The sequence below is a fragment of the Pristis pectinata genome, chromosome 3, assembly GCF_009764475.1.
Source record: "Pristis pectinata isolate sPriPec2 chromosome 3, sPriPec2.1.pri, whole genome shotgun sequence".
In the NCBI taxonomy this organism is placed as follows: domain Eukaryota; kingdom Metazoa; phylum Chordata; class Chondrichthyes; order Rhinopristiformes; family Pristidae; genus Pristis; species Pristis pectinata.
The window spans coordinates 120,015,088-120,040,075 of NC_067407.1; the positions used below are offsets into that span (position 1 = coordinate 120,015,088).

A 24,988-nucleotide genomic window follows, 5' to 3' on the forward strand; every position below is an offset into this window, starting at 1 on the left:
CTCATTCTTCTAAACTTCAGGAAATATAAGCATAATCAACCCAATCTCCCTTTGTATTATCAGTCCTGCCATCCCAGGCTTCAGTCTGTTAAACATTTGCTAAAAATTTTCCTGACACATTCAGTGAATGGCTACTTAAAAAGTCAAATTCTGATGTGTTCTCTGTCCTGTGTTCTCTGTCCTGTCTCATCAACCCATCCCCAGAATGTAGTGGTCATTGACATCAAAATATAGGCAATCATTATCTGCATTTTTGAAATTGCAGCCCACCGATTTCTTGTAGAATAATGCCAATATATTGTGGGAGTTATAGTCTGTTACTTATGCATCATAATTCAGCTGATTAGCTATTCTGGGAAGCTGTTTGCACTTGATTATTAGGCTTCTAACCATTATCCAGCAACTTCCATTGGTTAGCATCTACACATGTGCATCAGCAATGACAGATTTAATTTTGGATATTGCAAAGCTTTGACATTCAAAGTCAATAATTAATATTCATTCAAAATTACAGGAAAAACCCTGAATTGTTGGCCTCGTTAATAAACTTACAGATATGTGAAAGTTCATCTAGCTATTCTGCAATTAATGGCAAAAAATAGTGTACAATTAAAAAAAATTAACCTCTTTACCTGCGGAACAATGTGAAATCTCTTTCTCACTCTCTCGCTCTCTCCCCTCAGCTTCTTTCCTGAAATATATTTACAAAGCTTGGAGTTTGTCGATGCATTATTAAAAACAATCGACGGGCAATTTTCCTACAAGTTCTGTTTCAGACAGACCTTAATGTAATACACTTGGCTGGACCAAAAGCTTTACTTGATCAAAGAAATCAAAGAAAGAAAATGAGCATTTTACTTTCAAGTGGCAAACTGTAAATGTGGTGCTTTGGAACCATTTGTCACTGTTTCTCATGATCAAATTACAATTTAGCAAAATGTAAAGAGTGTTCATTCACAACAAGAATTCTGTCTGGAGTTTGATCAGTGAAGGTCTTCTCTTTCAATGTTTTTCTTATGATATTAAATAAATGCCAGGTATCTTATAATGGGGGAAGGAGAAGACAAGGAAATTGTCATTCTCTCAGTGCTGAGCACTAGGATAGCAGTCAATCTCCTGCAATCTTAAAGCATTTAAAAGAAAGAAGGGAGAGTTATTGATTGTCAGACAGCTTTTGCGATATGAATTACTGTGTCACAGAAGTCACGTCAGTCATTTTCAAAGATGTCACAAGGCTTTTTATAGCTTTAACTTCCTCGTTCCTTCTGATTGAATTGCAGAATAGCTTTGGTGTCACACAATCACATTCTTAGGATTAAGGACTGGCAATATAAAAGGGTAGGAATATTAAGAAGGCTACATATGAGTTTGGAAAAAGGAAAGGAAGGGGCAAGCAAAAGTAGAGAGAAATAGAGGAAAAGGAAAGGAGTGTGTTAATCTGAAAGATTGTGGAGGGGGGAGGAAGGAGAAGAGGTGATGACACTGGGGAGAGGAAGGAGGGACTGTTTAAAGTTAAAAGAAACTAGGGATCTCCTGGAATAGGGGCTGGATGACGCACCGATGCACTGTCCAGTCTCATTCACAAGCAACTTGTATGTGACCAAACAAATGAAAAAGTATATCCAACATCCATTATCTTGGCAACAGCCAGTGCCTTCAGCTGAGAAGAAAGTTGGAAGTAATAGATGACTGGTTAGTTTGTGTGTTCTTGACATGCAGCACAAAGAATTGTAGTATTACTACTTCTTCCAAAGATTTACCAAGGAACATATACTTTATTTATTGCTCTCTGATATGCTGTGGAAACATCACCCAGTTGATGTTCAGTCCTGATGCAGGATGTCAACCTGAAACTTTGGGCATGCACCTTTTGCTTCCACAGATGCTACTTGACCCGTTGAGTTCTTTGAGTGTTTTTTTGTTCCAGATTCCAGCATCAGCTTTTGTCTGTAAAGTTGATATTGTCTGGATAAATGATAGAAAGTGAAAGGATTTCTTCTATGGGGTAATTCCAGTTACTTTGTACCAGCCCATGTGTTAGATTTGGTTAGCCATTAGAATAAATTATCAATAATTATAGGTTTGTTTAATTTATTGAAAATTCCTAACCGATCTATTGAAACTTGCAGTCTTTAGATAGTTGATGTATTTATATCTGTAATCCAGTGAAGTGAAATAATATTTCCATGCTGACTCCTTATATTACAATTCTGATAATTGCAGTCATGACAATGTTTTAAAGCACATTTTCCAATACGACTATTATTTTCCTCTGGTGAACATGTGTCCTAAAATAACATCTTCCTACATTAATAAGCAGCCAAGGGAATGAGCTAAAAATGCTTTCTGAATGGTGACCTAATTTTTGTCTCGACTTGCTACCAAATTATTGATGTTAACTGTGCAGTAGGTTAAGGAGCATCTTGGGTCTTCTCAGCAGTTGCAGTTCTATATGTTGCACAAAAATTGTCAATAGGTAAATAAATATAGGACAGAAATCCTAAGAAACCTTATTTTGCACATTTATTAGTATACAGTGATCTATCCTTTTTGTAGAATTTGACAGTAACGAGGATATTGGTGCCTACATTTGAAAGAGCTATCTGCTTAATGCCATTCATCTGTCCAATTCCTCAATGTGTTTAAATTCTACTTTCTCAAATATTTATCCACTCTTTTAAAATCTATTATAAATACTGCTTTCAATCCATAGGTCATTTCATGTCATAACTGTCTTCTGAATTCTGGACTGTCTTCTCTTCTCTCCCTTTAATTTTCTTGGTGATGTCTATACATTTATGATTTTTTTGCTGGTACTTGAAGGTTGTGGTGTAGATGTATAAGAAAGGTGGGAGGCGGCATAAAGGAAATTACAGACCTATTAGTCTGACATCGGTGGTGGGAAAGTTATTGGAATCGATCCTCAAGGATGGGGTTATGGAAATACCTAGAGGTGCAAGGCAAGATAGGCCCAATCCAGCATGGTTTTGTGAAGGGAAGATCCTGCCTGACCAACCTATTGGAGATTTTTGAAGAAATCACAGGTAGGGTGGATAAGGGAGAGGCAGTAGATGTTGTGTATTTAGAGTTTCAAAAGGCCTTCGACAAGGTGCTGCGTAAGAGACTGATTAATAAGATGAGAGGTCATGGAATTACAGGTAGGATAACAGAATGGGTGGAGCATTGGCTGGTTGGCAGGAAGCAAAGGGTGGGAATAAAAGGATCCTGTTCTGGTTGGCTACCGGTTACTAGTGGTGTTCTGCAGGGGTCGGTGTTGGGGCCGCTTCTTTTTACCTTGTATATTAACAATTTGGATGATGGAGTAAATGGTTTTGTGGCTAAGTTTGCAGATGACATCAAGATAGGTGGAGGAGTAGAGAGTATTGAGGAGACAGGAAGGTTGCAGAGAGACCTAGATAGCTTAGGAGAATGGGCAAGGAAATGGCAGATGAGATTCAATGTTGAGAAATGTGCAGTTGTACACTTTGGAAACAGAAATAAATGGGCAGATTATTATCTAGAAGGAGAGAAAATTCAAAGTACATAAGTACAAAGGGACTTGGGGGTACTTGTGCAGGATACCTTAAAGGTTAACCACCAGGTTGGATCGGTGGCATTCATTTCTAGAGGTATAGTGTATAAAAGTAAGGGAGTGTTGATGAGGCTCTGTGGGGCACTAGTGAGGCCTCATTTGGAATACTGTGCACAGTTTTGGGCCCCATATCTTAGGAAAGATGTACTGATGTTGGAGAGGGTTCAGAGGAGATTTACGAGGATGATTCCCGGAATGAAAGGGCTTATGTATGATGAGCATTTATTGGCTCTTGGACTGTACTCACTGGAGTACAGAAGAATGAGAGGGGACCTCATAGAGACATTTAAAATGTTGAAAGGACTGGAAGAGTAGATGTGGTCAAGCTGTTTCCCTTGGTGGGTGAGTCCAGGACCAGAGGGCACAATCTTAGAATTAGAGGGTACAGGTTTAAAACAGAGATGAGGAGAAATTTCTTTAGCCAGAGGGTGGTGAATTTGTGGAATTCCTTGCCACATATAGCAGTGGAGGCCAGATCATTGGAGGCGTTTAAGGAAGAGATAGATAGATATCTAACTAGTCAGGGTATCAAGGGATATGGGGATAAGGCCAGAAACTGGGGTTAGGTTTTTTTTTTGCCACCTCCCCCCCCCCCCCCCCCCCCCAATTTCTCATTTCTTTTTCTTTTTTCCTTTTCTTTGGAGCAGACTCGATGGGCCGAATGGCCTACTTCTGCTCCCTTGTCTTGTGATCTTGTGCCCAGAACTCTGGTGTAGGTCCTGGTCAGCCTTGATTTTGTTTTGGGCACTAGAAACAAAAAGTGGGCAAATAACCCTTAACTTCACATCAATGCAAATTCTGCTTTTGGCCAAACGAAGTGATTTATTTTGAATATTTGGAAGCATGCAGGATGCCAAATGAGTATCATTCTTCATATGAGGTGGTGTCCAAGTTGCTTGGCCGTACTATGAAGTAAAATAGAGGGGCATGCATTTCGGATATTCTTGTTGAATCCCCTTCTACTACCCTTTTCAGGCAGTGCATTCCACATCTTAACAAGTAATTTATTTATTCATAATATTGCATCTGATTCCTTTCCCCTGCACTTTATCTGTTTTCTGCTTCATAGAATCATTGAAGCTTACAGCGCAGAAGCAGGCCATTAGGCTAATTGTGCTGTGATGACTCTTCAAAAGAGCTCCTTGTTTATTATCATAACACCATTTGCCCAACCCAACTGCTCTACACTTTTGTCAGTAACATTAAGTTCCTTAGTAAATTAAAACGTTAGAAAATAAGCTGCAGATGCTGGAAATCAGAAATAAAAACTGAAAACTCTGGAGACACTCAGCAGTTAAGGCAGCATTTGTGGAAAGAGAAACAGAGTTAATGTTTTAGGTCTGAGACCCCCTCATCAGACCAAGAGTCTTTGACCTGAGATGGTAACTCTGTTTCTGTCTCCACAGATATAGCCTGACCTGCTGAATATTTCTAATGCTTTCTGTTTTAACTTCAGATTTCCAGCGTATGCAGTATTTACTTTTCATTTGTCACCAGTGAGTTGGCTCCTAAGGTTTGGCAGACCTTGGTGGAGTTGGTGCTCTTACACCACTGTGAAGCCAAACCAAAGACTTAGAAGAATTTAGAGGTGGCATGTGGATTTTTTCATTAATGTGAGGACACAGAACAGGGCTATCCTGGATGAGTATGCCAGATAGGCATTGGATTTTCACCTTTCACCAACTGGTAATGGTTGGAAGTACACATGAGGATATTGGATGAGGATGTATAGAGGAGCACAATGATGCCCCTTCCACGGTGACTTTCAGCACTCATTACCACTTCTAACATTTGAATTTGGGTGCCACACCTGTGGACTGATACCATACCAGAGATACTGTCTTTAAGCGAAAATAGAGAAAAACAGCAGTGAACTTTTTTGTGAAAGTTGAATATGTAGCTCAGTTGTGCAGGACTATATTCCTACCCACTGCTCTAAAGAGGACTACAGTGGAAAGAGGGCCACTATACATCATCAAGCTGCCTTTGGTCTTTCTAGCTGAACTGGATCCCTGATGAGGAGGATTTATTTATTTTCCTCCTTTTTGCTATAAAGCACTTTTTGAAGGTTAATATGTGTTAATTCTACATCAATCAAAAGTTCTTGAAATAGGAAGAACATATCCACTCTAATGAGTGTTTTCATTTTGGATGTCGTCATTACCTCTTTTTAAAAGAAGTCAAACCATTTTAACATATTATAATTAAATGTTAACAGCCTCTCATTTCTGTCTATCACTACTCCTTAACTTTTTTGGAATATTTTGACTAGAGTACTGCTGTGATAACATTGTTTGTGAACCAGGCTTGAAGCAGTCAGTTCTATTTCCTCACAAAACCAATAATTCTTACAAATCAAGTGAATCACTGTAAGATAAGTCATAGCAATTTAGTGTTTAGTTCAACTGTAGAAAATCCTAGTTAGCTGATCAGATGATGTCATTACTAATAATTATCCAAGTCCTAGATACCACAGGGGCTAACCCAATTCCCAATGTAATTTTGCTGAGTAATTGGTACATCCCTGGAGAATTACTGTGTAAAATACTGATTATGCCATTTCATTGAAGGTTCTGTGAATTTCCTACTGAGCTTATGGGCAAAGTTTAGGAAATTCAACAACAGGATGTTAACAATTATTTTAATTTCTTACATAACATTGACACGAGCTCATTATTCAGGTTGAATATAATGCTCAATGAAGCAAGGAAGAAGTCTGGTCTCTAGCCAATTAGTCCAGGGATCCTACCCCTGATTGTCATACATTTCTACTTGTTAGATCTTATGTATAATCAAATGAGGATGGGGCTAGGCATGTCTGGGATATTTCTCAGCCCATTTACCCCAATCTGCCTCTGACCCATTATTGTATAATGTACCAATGTCAACTGTGTAGGCACAGACATGAAGGTTAGTAATTTGGACAAAGTGCACCAAAGGACAGCTGTTACTTGTTGAAAAGTATGCCAGAATAACTCCCCCACATTAGATGGGAAAGGAAAATTAAAGAAAAATGAACCAGAAAAAAGGATGCATTCAATTATTGGAACAACTAACCACTAACAAATGTCACTCTTTACATAGGTATTGCTTTCATGGTGATTAATAGTGCTGAGCTTTATATTCTGTGGCTTTTTGTGAACAGATTTATTAATGTTCCTTCTTGAATTATGTGAAGCTAAATTCTGAAAGTTACCAAAATATACCAATGAGAAGAAATAATTTTAGATTATTATTGTTTAATTTTCAGTTAACATGGGCCGTGTCTGCTCTCAGAGAATGTGCAAAACTCCGTCCTAAAGATCCATGCATACCACTCATGGCTGCCAAGGTCTGCATTGGATCTCTACGGTGGGTAAGTGTATCCTTCCCCTAATCCTTTTATGTACTGCAGATCAGTAGCTAGAGACAGGAAACTAATGTGCATTACAGTGAAGGAATCATGTCTGGTATTTTTTATATGGTATTCTGCAATGTGTAAGTAGTGATTATCCTTAGAAAATGCTGTTTTCTTTTAAGAAAGTAAAGCTGAAAAGAAAGTGAATAATCTAGTAAACAATACTCTGTGTAACCTTTTTGTAATCCTTTTATAATAAATAATAATTCCACTTCTTACAGCATCCGAGTTTATCCGTATGTGCTCATCAATTTACTCAGTTCCAGTTCTTCCAATTTTCAGCCCCTCCCGATCTCAGTTGAGGCTTTGCCTGCGCTATATTTGACCTCCAATCTATTCCAGATTATTTGGTTTCAAACCTGACCATCAACCTAATTTGCATATTCCTCTAATACACACCTCATCCTGATCCTGAGCTCTGGCCCACCACCCTACAGAGTCCTGGCCTACCAACCCCACTACACTGTGGCTAGACTTTGACTTAAGGCCTTTTCTGTGCTGGATTCAGCCTCTTATTCTGTGTGGGTTAGCTGGTTTCAACCACACCACGAGACTAATTTACATTCTCCTCCTCGCCACACATCAGTCCTCATTTTGAGTCTGAGCCCTGCACCATCGGATCTGCCCCACATAAGTCAATCAGTCCTGCTGCAGTGGTTTGCCCTGAAATGTCGACTTGTACCTTTTGCCTCCATGGAAGCTGCTTGACCCGCTGAGTTCTTCCAGCATTCTGTGAAGTGAGTATGTATTTTCCTTTAGAAGATAGCATGATTAGGAGAATGAGCAGGGGTAAGAAGTAGTAAACAAGTTGCAAGAAGAGGGAGCAGGAACCTTTGCAGGAAGCCATATCTGCCCAGGGTGTTCAGGTAGTTCTCCCAACTGAATTTCACGGAAGGATGATATGCAAAATGTCAAACAATTCAGTAAGGATGTCTTCACTGAAATCTTCCTCCTGCTGTAACCACAACGGTAACTGCAGCTTTAGAACAGGGCCAGTATACCACTGCCTGTGGTTGTCAAGGTGACTTTGGTGACACAATTATAAGCACCTATTCTTTGGAGCTGGAAATGGAGATATTTGCAACATCTCACTTTTTCCATTCAGTGTTGTATAAGGACTGTCTATTCATTGACCCCACTATGCTCCACTATCTCATGACAGAGACCAGCAGGGGGAGATGATACCTAGTTTTGCAGGGACTGAATCTTCTCTCTGCAGCGTGCACTGTAGCATTTTTATGCAGATGGCATGGTTGCTTGAGTGGTTGCACATCCTCCAACCTAAGCATTCACTCACAAGACATCCACTTGTGTTGATAAATATAGCAACAGTGTGTAATGTTTGCACATACTCCATTTTGGTAACACTTCCCTCATCATACTTGGCTAAGAAAGCAAAGTACTCATTGACTCTTTGAGGGATGCCATGAGGATGTCTGTTGTTTTGAAATTGATTTTGTGTGCTTTTCTAGGGTCAAAGAAAAAATTCAGAGACCTTTTCCAAGGATATAAGGATAATGTTATGGAAGTCATTCAACCCTGCACCCATTCAAAAGACTGTCTGTGTTAGTGCAGTTAACACAATCTGATAGACAATGCATGCTGTGCAACACATTTGATGGTTCAAGCTTTACAGATCAAGAGAAGTTTAAAGTATTGGCATTTTTATTGCACTGACATTCTTTAGGAGGAGGAATTGGGAAGGCATCAAGGCAGAGGAAGGAATGGAGATTATGTGAATATTGGGGAAATAGGAAGATATTGAATTAATAAACTGAAATTCCAGATCTAGATCAAGTGTGCTTTTGTTTGGATTAAACAATTTTTATGAAGTCTGTTCAAAATTACATTGATTTTAATGATTAATTTTTAAAAGTTTGTGAAAACCATCATAAATCTGACTTAGTCATTTTGTTTATTATAAACCTCTTACTAATGCTGGCATTTCTATGGTCTCTAGCCAGCAAACAGATTAGCTATAAGTACTAAAGGGAGAATTGAACCACATGCAGTTAAAAATTTGGCAAACTGTCTTTGTTCCCCTGCCTGCGGTGGAATGTGAGGGGCTCAGCTGAATGTGTAGTCAGCATTTCATCTATTTTAATCATGTAGAGTTCAGAGTCTAAAATGGGTGTATCAGCAGAGCTGCAGAGGTGGCAGTCAGTGTCAGGAAAGTTAATTATTACTGACAGGATCTGCATTGGTTTCTGCATGCACTAATGAAGTTTCTGTGGAATAATCAAGCAGTGGCTGTAATGCCGTACCTTCTCCTGATACCTTCAAGGAGAAATACTACTTTCATATCCTTTGTCAGCACTTCCAAATGTGAAAGGTTGTTAAAAGCTTATGGTGGGTCAGGAAAGGTGGTGGGAGAAGTGGGTAATTACTATCTATGATTAATTATCCTTATTACAGTGGGTAGCAGGGAGTGAAACAGACATTTTGTGAATATGTTTCAATTGTGATTAGTTGTCTGATAATATCATTCTTGGTAAATAACTTTAGAAAAATGTAGTTTTGGCACTTACTTCTGCCTCCTCTATCCCCATCCCTCATTTCATCTCTGCTTTGTGTTAATTTGGAACATTTAGAATCCAGAAGGACATTGATAATCAGTCCCCTCAGTCCCACAATTCAGGTGGAAAGTTAATCCTCAGTGGTCACTATCTATAAATGCTGCTGTTCTTCAGATAAGTCTGGGTGTGAGTGTGATGAGCATGCATGTGGGCATGCATTGTTGAGAATTTGGTTTCAGGACTAATTTCATGTAACAGTTGAACTATAAATGTCCACTTCAGTGGAGGTAATCCTTTAAGTTGCTCTGGGTGTCAAATTTAATATTTGAAGCATTTTAATTTTTGTCTTAAGTTTTAACTTTTTTCCTCAGGGTACTGAATCATGCTGAAGAATGGTTCCATGGGCATCATCTTTCAGTTGAGATGAATGTAAGATGAACATAGGAGAGGGAATACCTTTTCTGACATTCAATAAGATTATCTGATTCCTCCCATCGCTGATCTGATTGTAACCTCAATTCAGTATTCCCACCTATCCCCAGTAACCTTTCGCCACCTTACTTATCAAGAAACTATCTATCTCTGTCTTAAGAACATTCAAAGACTCTGCACCCTTTGAGGAAGAGAGTTTCAAAGACACTCAGTTCTCAGGGAGAATATTTTGCCTCTTTTCTGTCTTAAATGGGCAACCCAAGCCTACTTTCTCTTGTATGTAAAAGATCCTGTGGTAATAATTCAAAGATGAGCAGTGTTCTGGTTAATATTTATCTTCTAGTCAACAACATTTTTTTTCAAAGAAGTCTGTTCTTTATCAGTTTGTTGCGCAGGCAATTGGCTGCCACCTTTCTGACATTACCGGGACTAAACTTCAAAAATAATGGGTTGTAAGGTTCTTTGGAGCCTGCAGTAAACAAAAGGTACTATATATAAGTCTTCACTTCACCTTTGGCCATATCCATTGAAATGGTATGTGATGTCAATGAATTCAGTGTTGACAAGGGATTGAAACTGCAGTCTTCCTGATTTGGGCACATATAATTACCTGTAACTTAAAATGAAGTTTTGATTTGGGCCTAAATTCTCATCTTGGTTGTGCTATTGACTTCTGCACTGCAGTGCTGGAAGGAGTTAACTCTCCTTGCTGTGAAACATTCCATATCTGTGACACTGGAGAGCAACTGTCTTAAAAATTAGCAGTGACACTGCACCTGATCTGGTGAATCAGTCAGAGGCAGCGAGTTTTACACAGATCAATTTGGTTTTTTTTAAGTTAAGTGAGCAAATTAAAAGTTTTAAATGGGTCTTGGCTGACCACCTGAAGATATTACCTTTGAGAAGCAATTACTAAATTCATAGCTGCGTTTTAAGGCCAAGGAGTATCCAGAGGAGTTTCAGTTTACCACTGAAATCATGGCAATGGCCTTTTCACTCTAATTTGTAGTACTAAGATAATATCCAGATCTGTTAGTAAGACTTCTTCCCAATAGACCTAGAACTGCTATGATTTAAAAGATTAGAAGTTCAATTCATGCCTCAGTTGATAAAGAAAAAGTTGGTTGAGGAATTAATTAATTATTGAAATGTATTAAAATGATGCTGCACAGGATATCTGGGCCTCATTAATTTTCCACCTGGCGGTGCCTCAATGTTGAGATGAAATGAAAATAGAAAATGCTAGAAACACTCAGGTCAGGCAGCATCTGTGGAGAGAGAAACAGCTAACGTTTCAGTTTGATGACCTTTCATTGCAATTAGGAACAGTTGGAAATCAAATGTGTTTTAAGGTGCAGAGAAGTGGGATGGTTAGAGAAACCAAAGGGATTGTCTGTGATAGGGTGGAGAACATGAGGGACTGAATAACACAAATAGTGATGAGGCAATGAAGGCTTGTTAATTGCAGCTTATTGTCCAGAGGAGATGATAGTTGGAAGAATTCAATGAGGGAAAAACTGTGAGATGAACTATGAAACACTGCAGATGCTTGAAATAAAAAAGAATGCTGTAATTGCTCAGCAGGTCAGGTCGCATCTATGCAGATGAAAAAAAAATTGAAGTAACATTACAGTTCAATGATATACATCTTAATTGGCCAGTTCTAATACAAACTAGAAAGGCTAGTTACCTGAAATTGTTGAATCCAATGTTGAATCTCGAGGACTGTAACATTCCTAGTTGGAAGATGAGCTGCTGTTCCTTGAGCTTATGTTGGACTTTGTTGGAACAACGTAAGAGGCCAAAGACCACAAGGTCAGAGTAGAATTGGAATGGAGTGGAACTGCAGACTGAACACAGACATTCTGCAAAGCAGTTATCCATTCTGTGCTAATTTTTCCAATGTAGATCGCATTGTGAACACCAAAGTAGACTAAGTTGGAAGAATTGCAAGTGAATCACTGTATTACCTGGAAGGAGTGTTTGGCTTTTTGGATAGTGGGAATCCAAGAGATAAAAGGGAATGTGTTGTATCTCTTGTGGTTTCATGGCAAGGCGACGTGAGTAGGGGGAGTCATTGGTGGAGATGGATGAATCAATCAGAGTGCTGTGGAGGGAATGAACCTTTTGAAACATTGATAAGGGTGGTGAGGGGAAGATGCACCTGGTGGTGGTATCTCATTGAATTGAAGGGATTGGAACCTATAGAGGATGATCTGTTGAATGTGAAATCTGAAGGAAGGTGAGGACAATGAGAACCCTTCCTAGATTTTGGTTGATCATAGAGGAGGCGGGAGCAGAGTTGTGGGAAATGTAACAGTTGTGGTTGGGAGCTCTGTCACCAAGGTGGAGTTCAGAATTTAGGAGAAAGAAAGACATCTAGGAACCACTGGTGTAGACAGTGTCACCACAAGTACAGATGCAACAGAGCCTGAAAAATTAGGAGAGAGGAATGAAGTCCTTACAGAAAGTAAGGTGGGAGGAGATGTAGTCAAAATAGCTGTGGGAGTCTGTGGGCATTGTGGTTTTTGGGATAGTGTTGAGGTGAAGGGTGTGGATAGAACATGCACATTAAATAGATTTTAAAACACATCTGTATAGTTTCCAAGATGCAAGAGAAACTGCAGATGCTGGAAATCTGGAGCAACACACATAAAATGCTGAATCAGTCCTGATGAAGGGTCTCGGCCCAAAACGTTGACTGTTCATTTCCCTTCATAGGTGCTGCCTGACCTGCTGAGTTCCTCCAGCACTTTTTGTGCGTTGTATAGTTTTCAAGTTTTGCATGTGATATTGCGTATTACCCATTTTTTTTTCATCCATAGAAGCAGTTTCCTCTGAAATCTTTCTGCTGTTTTCCCATAGGGTAACTGACTGGTACAGCCTGTCAAATTATGAATAAATAAACACCTTAATTGAGAGCTTTTGATGAAATAGAGACAGATAATTACCAGAAGAAATACGTTTTTAATAAAGTCTAAGATGGAAGGGAAGTGATAATAAATGTTGAAAGAATGATTGCTGAACTGCAGCATTGACTTCAAAGATGTAATTTCTCTTTATATCCTCAATGATCTCATCCTGTCCTACCTTTTGCTCAGAGCAGTCTAAATGTGCAGAGTAATTGTAGGTTATCTTTCCCCACTTTTTTCACACTAAGAAATATTAATTTTCTTTCAATAAAAAATGCCCAGTGTTTATTTATTCATTTATTTTAGAGCTTCAGTTCATCTTAGCTCCACAAATGCAGCAAAAGCTAATCAGCTCTGTACTTAATGTGATAATTTATTTTGGCGCAGTTCTTGCCCAATCAGCACAGCATGTTGAAATGATGATCAGAAAGTAAAAGAGGAAATCTGAAATAAATCCATCAACTGAAGCAAGTATACAAAAAGTTGTTCAGCATCATGTGAAAGAAAAATTCGACCAACCTTTTAGGCAGGACCTATTTTTGGCAGAGATGAGAATCACTTTACTAGAATTAATCCTAAGGAAGGGGGTTGGATTTGGGGAAAGGGGACAAAAGGTAAAACTGTAATATAAATCATGTAAATAACTAATATTTTAACTCTACTGTTCTCACCATCCTTTGATTTCATGAAATTTCATTTAAGATATTCAGCGTGTCTGTCATTCCTTCACATTAACATCATTGGGCCACTCAGTGTAACCTGAAACGTAACCTATCGTGCACTTTTAGCACCTGATGTCCATTTCCAGGGTTTACTATTTTTATTGCTGAATCCGCTTTACAGCTTGAGCTGCTGTACTTGAATCACAGTGCAATAACATTCATAGTGGAGTGGGTTCACCCTTGCTGTGAATGTGCTGAAAAGCAGCTTTGTCAATGCAGTGCAGTACTGTGCATTTTTTCAGAAAATCCTCTCTTGGGGATTTGCTGTTGACTGCATTGTGAGTGATATAAAATACTTTAAGTATAAACTATCACAGTAGGACAGTTTAATTTCATGTCATGATATGATTTCAAACATTCCATACAGACTATTGTACATTGTTTGAAAATTATTTTGTGTACATTTCATTTGGGGGTGGGGGGGCTGAATGTCAAGATTTGGGGCAAATGACTCTGTGGCTGAGTAGCTTGTTGATACTCAGTATCTGGGTAAGGATTGACATTCCTCTGTAAGGTATTAAAATGGAATAATTAGTTTTAGGAGGAGAAATTTGATTTTTCCAATAAATCAATTGTGTTACACAATTTGTGTGCTTCTCACCAGAGGGTTCTTGAATATTTTTTGAATGTATTAAGAACCCCAAATGTCTCAAGCCTTCTTTAGGTATAGGGAGAGACATGTTTTTAAATATCTATGGCATCTGTTCTGATACCAAGGGTTGCTATGGAAACTGGGACTGTAGCTTTCCTGCCTACAGCTAGGATATGCAATCTTTTGGAAGCAGGGAGTAGATACATGTCACAAAGTGAGTGGCACGTATGTGACCACACCAAATACAGGATTAACAGATAACCTGGGAAAAATGTTTACCTTCCTCTCTGTGTTATTCAACCTAAGGGGACTATTAAGATTAAAAAGGATTTTTGACTTTAAACCTGGCTCAGTTTCAAACAAGAAAAATGTAAAGCTGACTAATGCTCAATTTAATGAGGTGGAAGCAGTCAGTTGAAACTGTTATTTAGTAGTTGACCCATAACCTGGTGTAATCTGGAATTTAAAAAAAGCTGGTATTTGAATTAGTAATGATAACAAATGAAGTGAATAATTTTGCGTTCAAATTTCCAGTCATTTTGTGTGAATTCATATTTAATAAAAAAGTAAATGTATCAAAAATCTACTGGTGGAGACCTGCTACTGATTGCAACTGGGCATTTTGAGATTTTTATGCAAATAGTATTACATTCTAGTTTGATTTTTATTCTGAATTAACTGGATTTTAATCTGAGTTGTATTTATATGGTATCCTAATGTTGTAAAATGTTCCAAGATGCACCATAGGAGCATTGTTAAACAAAATTTGACACAGTAGTGCAAGGAGGCAATGCTGACCAAAATCTCATCAAGCTGATAGATTTTAACAAGAGTTTTAAAGGAAAGAAGCAGCATTGTTTAGTGAGATAATTTGGGGTTTTAGGCTCTTGGCATCTTGACATCCATAAATGTAGTCATTAAAATTGAGGATGCTGAAGAAGTTAGAACTGGAGGAGTACTAGTATCTCTGAGGGATTACAGGACTGGAAAGTATTGTAGAGATGGGGAGGGGCAAGGCCAAAGAGCTATTTGCGTATAATTTTGTTAACTTCTGTTATAACTATGCATTCTCGGGCACTTTTTTCTTCTCAGTGTAAGAGTTAACCCTCATAGATAAACACACTAACTCGATGTTGATGGAGAAAAGTTATGTATATAGTAACCAAGAATTGTTCTGGTTCTTCTGTAAATCTGTTTATTCTTTTTATATATTGTGTTTTTACCACTTAGCCTTGAAAACTTAGAGTAACATCACCAGTTCTGCACAAGACAACTTAGCCAACAGGTTTGTGAGCAAGCAGTTAGTTGTCTACAAAAGCAGTAGTTACAGCCAGCTGCCAAAGGGAATTCAAATAAAATGGGCTTTGAACCAGTTCATGGAAGGTTAAACAGGAGATCCAGTCATGAGGTTTTATGAACAATACACAGCAGTTGCCAGCTGAAGGCCATCTGTTTCGATTGTCATGTTACTTAATAGCTTGGTGAGACATGTCAGTTGTTTCCACCATTTAGCTGATTGTTTTCTCATTTGCTCATGCCTTTAGGTAATCAACAATATTGCCTTCCCTGGCTTTTTGCTGATACATTTCAGTCAATGCCAGAAGCATTTAAGCTAACTTCCCAGTTGCAGAAGCCATTCTGAGCCATCTTTCTGAAAGGAACCTTTCTAAATAAAGTAACTAAGTACAAGAGAAGATATAAGCTATGGATGAAAAAGTAGACTTTTTATTCACTTGCAGGATGTGAGTGTAGCTGACAAGATCTTGAGGAGGTGACCTTGAGAAAGTGGTGGTAAATTGCCAGTCTGAACATCTGCAGGCTGTCTGGTGATGGTACTCCCACAATTCTGTGGGGTAGGGAGTTACAGTAGTGTTAAAGGAACAGCAGTTATCCTTTTTAAATTGAGTTAGTGTGTACATTTAAGGAAACTTGCAGGTGGTGGTGTTTCTATGCACCCAGTGACCTTGTTCTTTGAGTTTGGAAGCTCCTGTCAAAGTACGCTTGTGGTGTTAATACAATGCCTCTTTTAAATGGTGCACATACCAACCGTGGTGCTGTGGGCAATATAAAGAGTGAATGTTTAGAGTAATAGATGAGGATGCCAATCAGACAGGCTGCTTTGGTTTGGTTGGTGTTGAGCTGCTCGACTGCCGTTGGACTGGCATGCATCCAGACAACTGAAGATATTCAATCTCATCCTTGACATTTGCCTTTTAAATGATGGAAAGGCATTTTAGGAGTAAAGAGGCAGGTCATTTGTTACAGGACACCCAGCCTTTGACCTGACTTTGTGGCCACAGCAATTATGGCTGGAATGGTGACACTAGGATTAAACGTTAAGGACAGGTGTCTTTTCTGAGACGGTCATTGTGTGGCATGATTGTTGCTTGTCATTTATCAGCCCATGCCTGCATCCTTATGACAAGCAGACACAGAATAATTCATGAGTTTAGGAATTGTGAATGGAATTAAATATTGTGCAACCTTCAAACACTCCACATCTGACCTTATGATGAAGGGAAAGTCATTGATGAAGCATCGAAAGATGATTGGTCCTGAATCACTGAACTGTGTTGGGGCCATTGTTGTTTGTTGTATATATCAATGATCTAGACGATAATGTGGTAAATTGGATTATTAAGTTTGCAGATGACACTAAGATTGGAGGTGTAGTGGACAGTGAGGAAGGCTTTCAAAGCTTGCAGAGGGATCTGGACCAAATGGAAAAATGGTCCAGAAAATGGCAGATGGAATTTAATGCAGACAAGTGTGAGGTGTTGCATTTTGGAAGGACAAATCAAGGGAGGACATACACAGTAAATGGTAGGGCACTGAGGAGTGCGGAGGAACAAAGGGATCTGGGAGTTCAGATACATAATTCCTTGAAAGTGGAGTCACAGGTAGACAGGGTTGTAAAAAAGGCTTTTGGCATCCTGGCATTTATAAATCAAAGTATTGAGTATAGGAGTTGGAATGTTTTGGTGAGGTTGTATAAGTCATTGGTGAGACCAAATTTAGAATATTGTGTGCCGTTCTGGTCGCCAAACTACAGGAAGGATGTCAGTAAGATTGAAAGAGTGCAGAGGAGATTTACAAGAACATTGCCGGGTCTTCAGGAGTTGAGTTATAAGGAAAGATTGAGCATGTTAGGACTTTATTCCTTGGAGCAGAGAAGAATGAGGGGAGATATGATAGAGGTTTATAAAATGATGAGGGGCATAGACAGGGTTAATGCAAGTAAGCTCTTTCCACCTAGATTAGGAGAGATAAGTACGAGAGGACATGGCTTTAGGGTGAAAGGGGAAAGGTTTAGGGGGAACATTAGAGGGAACTTCTTCACTCAAAGAGTGGTGGGAGTGTGGAATGGGCTGCCATCTGATATGGTAAATGTGGGCTCGCTCTTAACTTTTAAGAGTAAATTGGGTAGCTACATGGATGAGAGAGGTCTGGAGGGGTATGGGCTGGGGGCAGGTAAATGGGACTAGCCGAATAGTGTTTCAGCACAGACTAGAAGGGCCGAATGGCCTGTTTTCTGTGCTGTAGTTTTTCTATGGTTTCTATGGTTTCCAGTACTGATATCCTGTGGCTGAGATGATTGACTTGTAGCAACCACAACCATGCTTTTTTGCATCTGGTTTTAGTCATTGGAGAGTTTTTCTCATAGCATTTAGATTAGCCAACTTCTCAGCAATGTAAAGACCTTCTTCTTTATAAGCTTTTACTTCCTCAAGAAAAATTTGTTTTACAGATTCATTGCATAGTACCTTATTTTGAACGGCATAATGCCTAAATGCTGGTATAAAATCCTGAAAGGCATGAACTTTCTAGCACTGGTTGAAATATGTAACATAATCACCTGGTTTTGTGTTCTTTGATGATTATATTCTGTCTGTTTACAGTTGGAAGAAGGAGAGCAGTTTTGCACCACTGTAACCACCATGGGGGAAGCTGGTGAATTTCTTGCCAAAGGCTATCTGGGCCTAGGTTTGGTCTACAGTCTCCAAGCTACAGATGGTAGGTTAATTTAAGTTGGGTGTGCATTTCACCATTCTGTAATATTGATTATTCATGTTCACCAATACACCTTTCCAAGGTATATCGGACGATAAGATGGACTAGTATTGGACAATATGAAAGACTTATCGTCCTAGTACAATAAGATGGATTCTTGACCTCACAATCTACCTCGTTATGACCTGCAGTGCACTTTCTCTGTAACTGTAACACCTTATTCTGCATTCTGTTATTGTTTTACCTTGTACTATCTCGATGCACTGTGTAATGAATTGATCCATATGAATGGTATGCAAGACAAGTTTTTCACTGTACCTCAGTACATGTAACAATAATAAAACAATTCCAATTCCAAGGTCATTATGCTGTAAGGTTTTCTGTTTTATGACCAGGTCTGTTGAAAGGTCATCAACCTGAAATAGTCATTGACTTGTAACAGTCATAAAGTTGTCACAGAAACAGGCCCTTCGGCCCATCACTTCCTTGCCAACCTTTCTGCCCACATTAGGACTGTATCCTTCTTTGCTTTGGCTGTTTAAGTGTCTGTCTAGTTGCCTCTTAAATGTAGTAATTGTATCTAATTCTACTACCATCTCTGGCAGCACATTCCAGATATCAACCACTTTCTCTGTAAAACAAAATACTTAATCCTCAAATCTCCTTTAAAACTCTCTCCTCTCACCTTAAACCTCTGCTCTCTTGGTTCTGATACCCCTACCATGGGAAAAAGATTTTTGCATCTTTCCTCTTCGCACTCAGTCCTGATGCAGGATCTCAACCCAAAACATCGACTTGTACCTTTTGCCTCCTCAGATGCTGCTTGACCCAATGAGTTCTTCCAGTGTTCTGCTTTCTTTTTACCCCTCTTAAGAACATGCGAAAGGACAGATGAGCAAAGTTATCAAGTAATCAACCTTTCTCAAAAAACTATGCGTATTATACACAAAGAAATTTTTAACCATATTTTATTAAGCAGTAAAATAATAAATTTGTCTTTACAGTCATCATTTATTTAGTTGAAGTATGATATGATGAAAGAATCGGTCATGGCCATTTCAGAGTTTTTAGTTCATTTTGATTTGATGAGTAATGCTGATTGACCTTTTGTGGTATCTGTCTACAGCTACATTAAGGAGCACCCAAGATGACCTCCATAAGAAAGCTTTGAAAGCTCTGAGAAGGTAAGACTGTACATTTGATTTTAAGTTGGTGTAAACTAGAATTGAGAGATCAAATAACACATTGTTGGCATTTTGTAGAACAAAGCTAGCATTAATGCTGAATATTAGCAATTCATTCATATTACACTGTTAGACCCAACAGCAGCTAAATTGTAGGTGTAGACCTGATGAATCATATTCTCAAATAAAACAAAGATTTCTAGTTTTTGACATGTTAAAACTTCTAAAACTAGATCAAAGTAGCCTGTTGGTCTGTATGAATACATTAAACCACAGTAAGACTGTTTTCCTAATAGTTTATAGTTCCTATAAGAATTGCTGTGAACTGTTCTCGGTTTATTACAGATATATTGCAATTTTATATGGAGGTACTTTCAGCAATGATATATTGCATGGTAATTTTTCCAGAAGCACATGTTTGCATTTAATTTTGGCCATGCATAGATATTCTGAATATATTAATTTGTGAGCTAAATATTCTTTGGTGTTCCACTATTAAAACTAAGGCTGTATAGGATGTAAATGCAGCATACTTAACAATGTTAGTATGGGATTGCCAATCTCCTAGGAAATTATGCATAGGAATCCACTTAGATCAAGAAAGACTAGATGGCTGGGAGGTAACTGGACCAGGGGAAAGAAGCTGAAAGGTGGTAGAAGAAAGGGAATGAAAGGGAGAAGGAAAGGTCAGATGGTCTGAGGAGGTAGAAGTATGGGACAGGGACAAGTTGCCAGGCAAGCCATAGGAGGGAAGAGAAGGTCAGTAGAACAAAGGTGTAGGGGCATGACCACTGAGCTTGCCTACCAACTCCTGTTCTTTCAGGTGGGTTTGATGTATTGCAGGGAAACCCAAGGCTATTAAAATAACCATTTGAAAGGAAGTGAGAGGCTGCAAAATGTAGAGATGGCAACTGGCATAGGCAGTAACTTAGAGATCGGTAGGTTTGGTATGAAATGTTTTAGTGTAGCTGGAGAAGTGGCTGGGAGATGTTGGGGATTAGGGCAATTTCACATACTAGCAAACATTCCTGCAAGGATGTTGGACCTCTTCCAGTTCAGGTTCAATCATTCATCTTGCACAGGTCCCACCTTTCTCATAAATGGTCCCAGTGATCCAGAAATCTATAACCTTCTCCTCCATACCACCCCTTTAGCCACAAGTTCATCTGACCTATCCTAGCCCTGTACTCATTACCACATGGCACCCAAATCCAACAATTACAACCTTAGAGATCCTGCTGTTTAATCTGCAATTTAGCTCCTTAAATACATGCTGCAGAAGTTCATCCCTCTTTTTACCTATGTCATTTGTTCCAATGTGCACCACAACCTCTTGCCTGTTTCATTCTGTGACATCATTGATGCTGGTGCCAGAGAGGCAGAACACCATCCTGGAATCACGCCCATGGCTACAGAGGCATCTGTTTTTTTCCCCTCACTATTGAGTGTCCTACCACTATTGCCCATGAACTTTTACTCCTGCCCCCATGGTAATGGGTTTTAACACGGCCTCACTTGACAGACTAGTCATAAAAGTAAAAGCCAATGGGATTTAAGAGAGAGGGGTAAATTGGATCCAAAATTGGCTGAGTGGCAGAAAACAAAAGAAAATGGTTGATGGATACTTTTTATGGCCAAAGACTGGTATTGATGGTGTTCCACAGGACACCGTATTCTCTCCCTTGTTTTTTTTTTGTAGTTAATACATGTTAATCATATAGGTATAAATCTAGAGGGCATGATAAAGAAGCTTGTTATGTGGGTGTCTGTGAGAAGGAAGACTTTAGAAGATATAGATTTAGATTTAGAACACATAGATGGTCTGGTGAGTTAGGCAGAAAAGTGACAATTGGAATTTGATCCAGAGAAGTGTGAGATAATGCATTTGGGAAGATTCATCAAAGTGAGGGGGTGTTCAATAAATGGGAGTAGTGTAGAAGAACAGTGAGTATATCCACAGATCCTTAAATGTAGCAGGAAATGGGTTGATAAAATGATTAAAAATGCAATAACAGACCTTTCCTTTATTTGCTGAAGCATAGAATCTAAGGCCAGGAAGGTTATGTTAGAACTGCATACGTCATTTATTAAACTACAGCTTGAATACCATATAAATTCTGGTCACCATCTTACAAGAAAGATGTGACTACACTGGAGAGGGTACAGAGGAGACTTGCAAGGGTATTGCCAAAACTGGAAAATTGTGGCTTTGATGAAAGATTTGAATAATCTAGAGATATTTTCTTCGTAACAAAGGTGGCTAAGGTACACAAAATTATGAGGGGCCTATTTGGAATATATAGGAAGGACACATTTCCTTTAGCAGAGTAGTCAAAGCCCAGGTAGCATAGATTTAAATTAGTTTGCAGAAGGATGAGATGAAATGTGTGATCGGGGTCTGACACTCACTGCATAGAAGGGTGGTAGAGGCAGAAATCCTCATCAGATGTATAAAGTGTTGGGATGTGTCCCAGAAGAACTGCCTCCAGATCAGTCCTGGAAAGACGCTGGAGGTAAAAACAGAAAATACTGGAAAAACTCACGTCTATCGGTATCTACGGGAAGAGAAGCATTTAACGCGTCTGTACTGGGATGCTTTATCGGAAGATGAACCTGAAACATTAACTGTTTCTGTTTCCATAAAAGCTGTTTGACATGTTTAGTTTTTCCAGCATTTTCTGCTTCTATTTCAGATTTCCAGTGTCTGCAGTTTTTTCAATTTTCATTAGGCTGCAGAGTTTTTTTCCCAATTGACACAGACAATGTGGGCTAAATACCCTCCATCTGTTTTGTAACTTTTCTATGCGAGATGGAGGATGAAACCTGAGTAAAACATCATAGTTATTTTAAAATTGATTGATACAGATTTCTATTAAAGGTCATCACATGTATTCTGCCAAGGCTTTTGGAAGCAATGATCTCTGGGTCTGACATAAAAATTCTCTTAAAATTCAATATTTGATTGTCATCCAAGTCCCCTCCCACCAACACCCAACCATATAATGTATAAGAATATTAAACCATTTATCATGATTAAAAACCTGTGAACATACAAACTACTTAAGAAAATTTGGTTTGATTTGTTTCCAGATAGAGTGACTGAAAATGACTCATACCCAACTAATTTCAGTTGATGAAATTGTGTGCATAATGATTGTTTGTCAAATGGTGAGATGATGTGAAATGCTCTCGTTACTAGCAATCATTTCACATTGTTGGTTGCTTTGTTCCCTTCAGATCAGTAAACTGTTGCTGAAATCAGCAGACCTTGTAATTTTAGCTGCATTTTCAAAGGTGGCAGTAAGATGGTTATTCAAGATCTTCAAGGCAGGATTTTAATTTCCAGCAGTATCACTTGTATTTAAATGTTGGTCTGTTGGGTGTGAAGTTACCATGATTAAGAGCCTTAGGACTCTGTGATCTCCCTTTTGGGACATTCCACTTTCCCTATTTTGGAGTACACAGACACAAGCAAAAGTCCAAGTTCAGAAGCCTCCCTACATCAATATGCATGAAACTGGAACTTATCCAGTTATGTCACCAGTGAGCATAAATCATGCTGAGCATCACAGCTTAGCTACTCAGCCAGATCTACCCTTAACTCAAAATGTTGATCGTCCATTTCCAGCCACAGATGCTGCCTGGCCCACTGAGTTCTTCCAACATCTTGATTGTTGTTACATCTGCAATCTCTTGTCTCCATTGTCTTTTTGATGTGTATAAGCTAACTAAGAGGACTTAGTGTGGCTATTTACCTTTGAGACCAGTGAGGGAGTTATATTCAGCAGTTTTATAGTTGTAAGAACACTTGAGAGAGAAGAGAAAGAACTGCTTTGTACAAAATGAGTGCACATAAATTCTGGCTTTAGGAAACAAAATTGATACAGGGAAACCTTTTTTAAAAAATATTCTGTAATTTTCTGAAAGAACTTCATTTTCACTTCTTCATCAAAACAAGCGTGGGGGACATGGAATGAATTTTTTGTTATGTATGCTGTTCTTGGTTCATCGCCATTTACAGATATGTGGCTTTATAAATGGAAATGAGTCAGACAGACCAGACATTGACATTAACTGTAATATTCAGATTTGGTGTGCTATGGTTGGCAGATTTTAATTTAACATTAAATTCAAAGTATTGGCAACTGGACTATTTTTAAACAAAATTTAAAAATGTCACTATGCTCACGTAAAGGTATTATTCTTGTAATTAAATCATCTCAAAATTGTTGCTGTGTAACTAGGTTTTATTACTTCATCAAATTAGACCTCTGGAAGAAATGAAAATTTCATCTTGATTTATTGTTTTCCTCTTGTATTGAGTTTTTGAACTTTTCTAGTGTGGTTTTATTTACCAGCATAATTTATCAAGATTCTATGTACCATCATTCTAGAGCCCACAGTTTGGATCCTGATGATCATCGGATTGCCCTGTACCTATCCTTGCAGATGGCATTCAACAGGCAGGTCAGTATTCCAGTTATTACTTGTTGGTCCCATTTATGTATTCTCCAACCCCCACCCCCTCAGGCAATGGTATAGCACAAAGTTTTATGTGCAAACAATAATTTAAACACAGAAACCTGAACCCTGAAAGTGTCTGGCACTTCCATGTGTTTATGGAGCTCTATTTTAAATTATGTTGCAGTTGTTCATGCAAATGACACACATACATGGTGACATACATAGAAGCAGCACTCCTCTGTGGTGGGAAGAGTGCTGCTTCTATGTCCCTTTAAGAGCTGGCTTAAAGATCATATGTTCACATTGTAACAACTGAGAACCTGCAACACATCAGTAGGAAATGTGCTGAACCTGACATTGCCAGGGAAACCCATCAACACTTCTATGAACTTCGTGTTTGAGTTCTCTGTCTTCATTTGAGTTTCACGAACAATAGGACTCTCAAAACTGCATAAGTGACATGGAGTGATTTCTAGGCCATTGTGTTTCTTAAACCAGTTAGCTACTATTGCCTAGGAAAAAAAGGGAGTACTGCAACCCACAGCTGCCCACATCAAATGTACTAGGTAAACAAAGCCATAGCTTTAAGCCTGTCAAGGTTCCGTTTTATTAAGCTGGTCACAAGTGATTCACAGTGACAGTAAATCTAAACAGTCAGATGAAATACTGTACTGTGGGAGTTACTTATGAATTTGCAGTACTTGCAACAATTTTTCACATTTGTAAAACAATTTCTAAATATGTTAACAATCATGTATTGATATGATATAAAATAAAAATAAAACCCCATCCATAATTCATCCCCAACTGCCCTTGAGAAGGTGGTGGTGAGCTGCCTTCTTGAACCGCTGCGGTCCTTGAGGTGTGGGTGTACCCACAAGGCTATTAGGGAGAAAGTTCCACGATTTTGACCCAGCGACGGTGAAGGAACAGTGAGGTATTTCCAAGTCAGGATAGTGTATGGCTCAGAGGGTAATTTCCAGCGGTGGTGTTCCCATGCTTTTGCTGCCCTTGTCCTTCTAGCTGGTAGAGGTTCTGGGTTTGGAAGGTGCTGGCTAAGGAGTCTTGGTGGATGGTACAAATTGCTGCTGCTACTGTGCATCGGTGGTGGAGTGAGTGGATGGGGGTGCCTATCAAGCGAGCTACTATGCCCTGTATGGTGTCAA

The 24,988-nt window shown here is 38.9% G+C and overlaps 1 protein-coding gene across 1 annotated transcript in view; it reads left to right on the forward strand.

The window, feature by feature from the left end:
• LOC127568011 (tetratricopeptide repeat protein 7A-like) overlaps positions 1 to 24,988 on the forward strand; it is a 180,820-nt gene that overhangs the window by 68,373 nt on the left and 87,459 nt on the right. The window contains exons 11-14 of the mRNA XM_052011257.1: positions 6,843 to 6,947; positions 18,063 to 18,177; positions 19,301 to 19,358; positions 23,753 to 23,825. Of these exons, the coding sequence (XP_051867217.1) occupies positions 6,843 to 6,947; positions 18,063 to 18,177; positions 19,301 to 19,358; positions 23,753 to 23,825 (351 nt within the window). The remainder of the gene's footprint in view (positions 1 to 6,842; positions 6,948 to 18,062; positions 18,178 to 19,300; positions 19,359 to 23,752; positions 23,826 to 24,988) is intronic.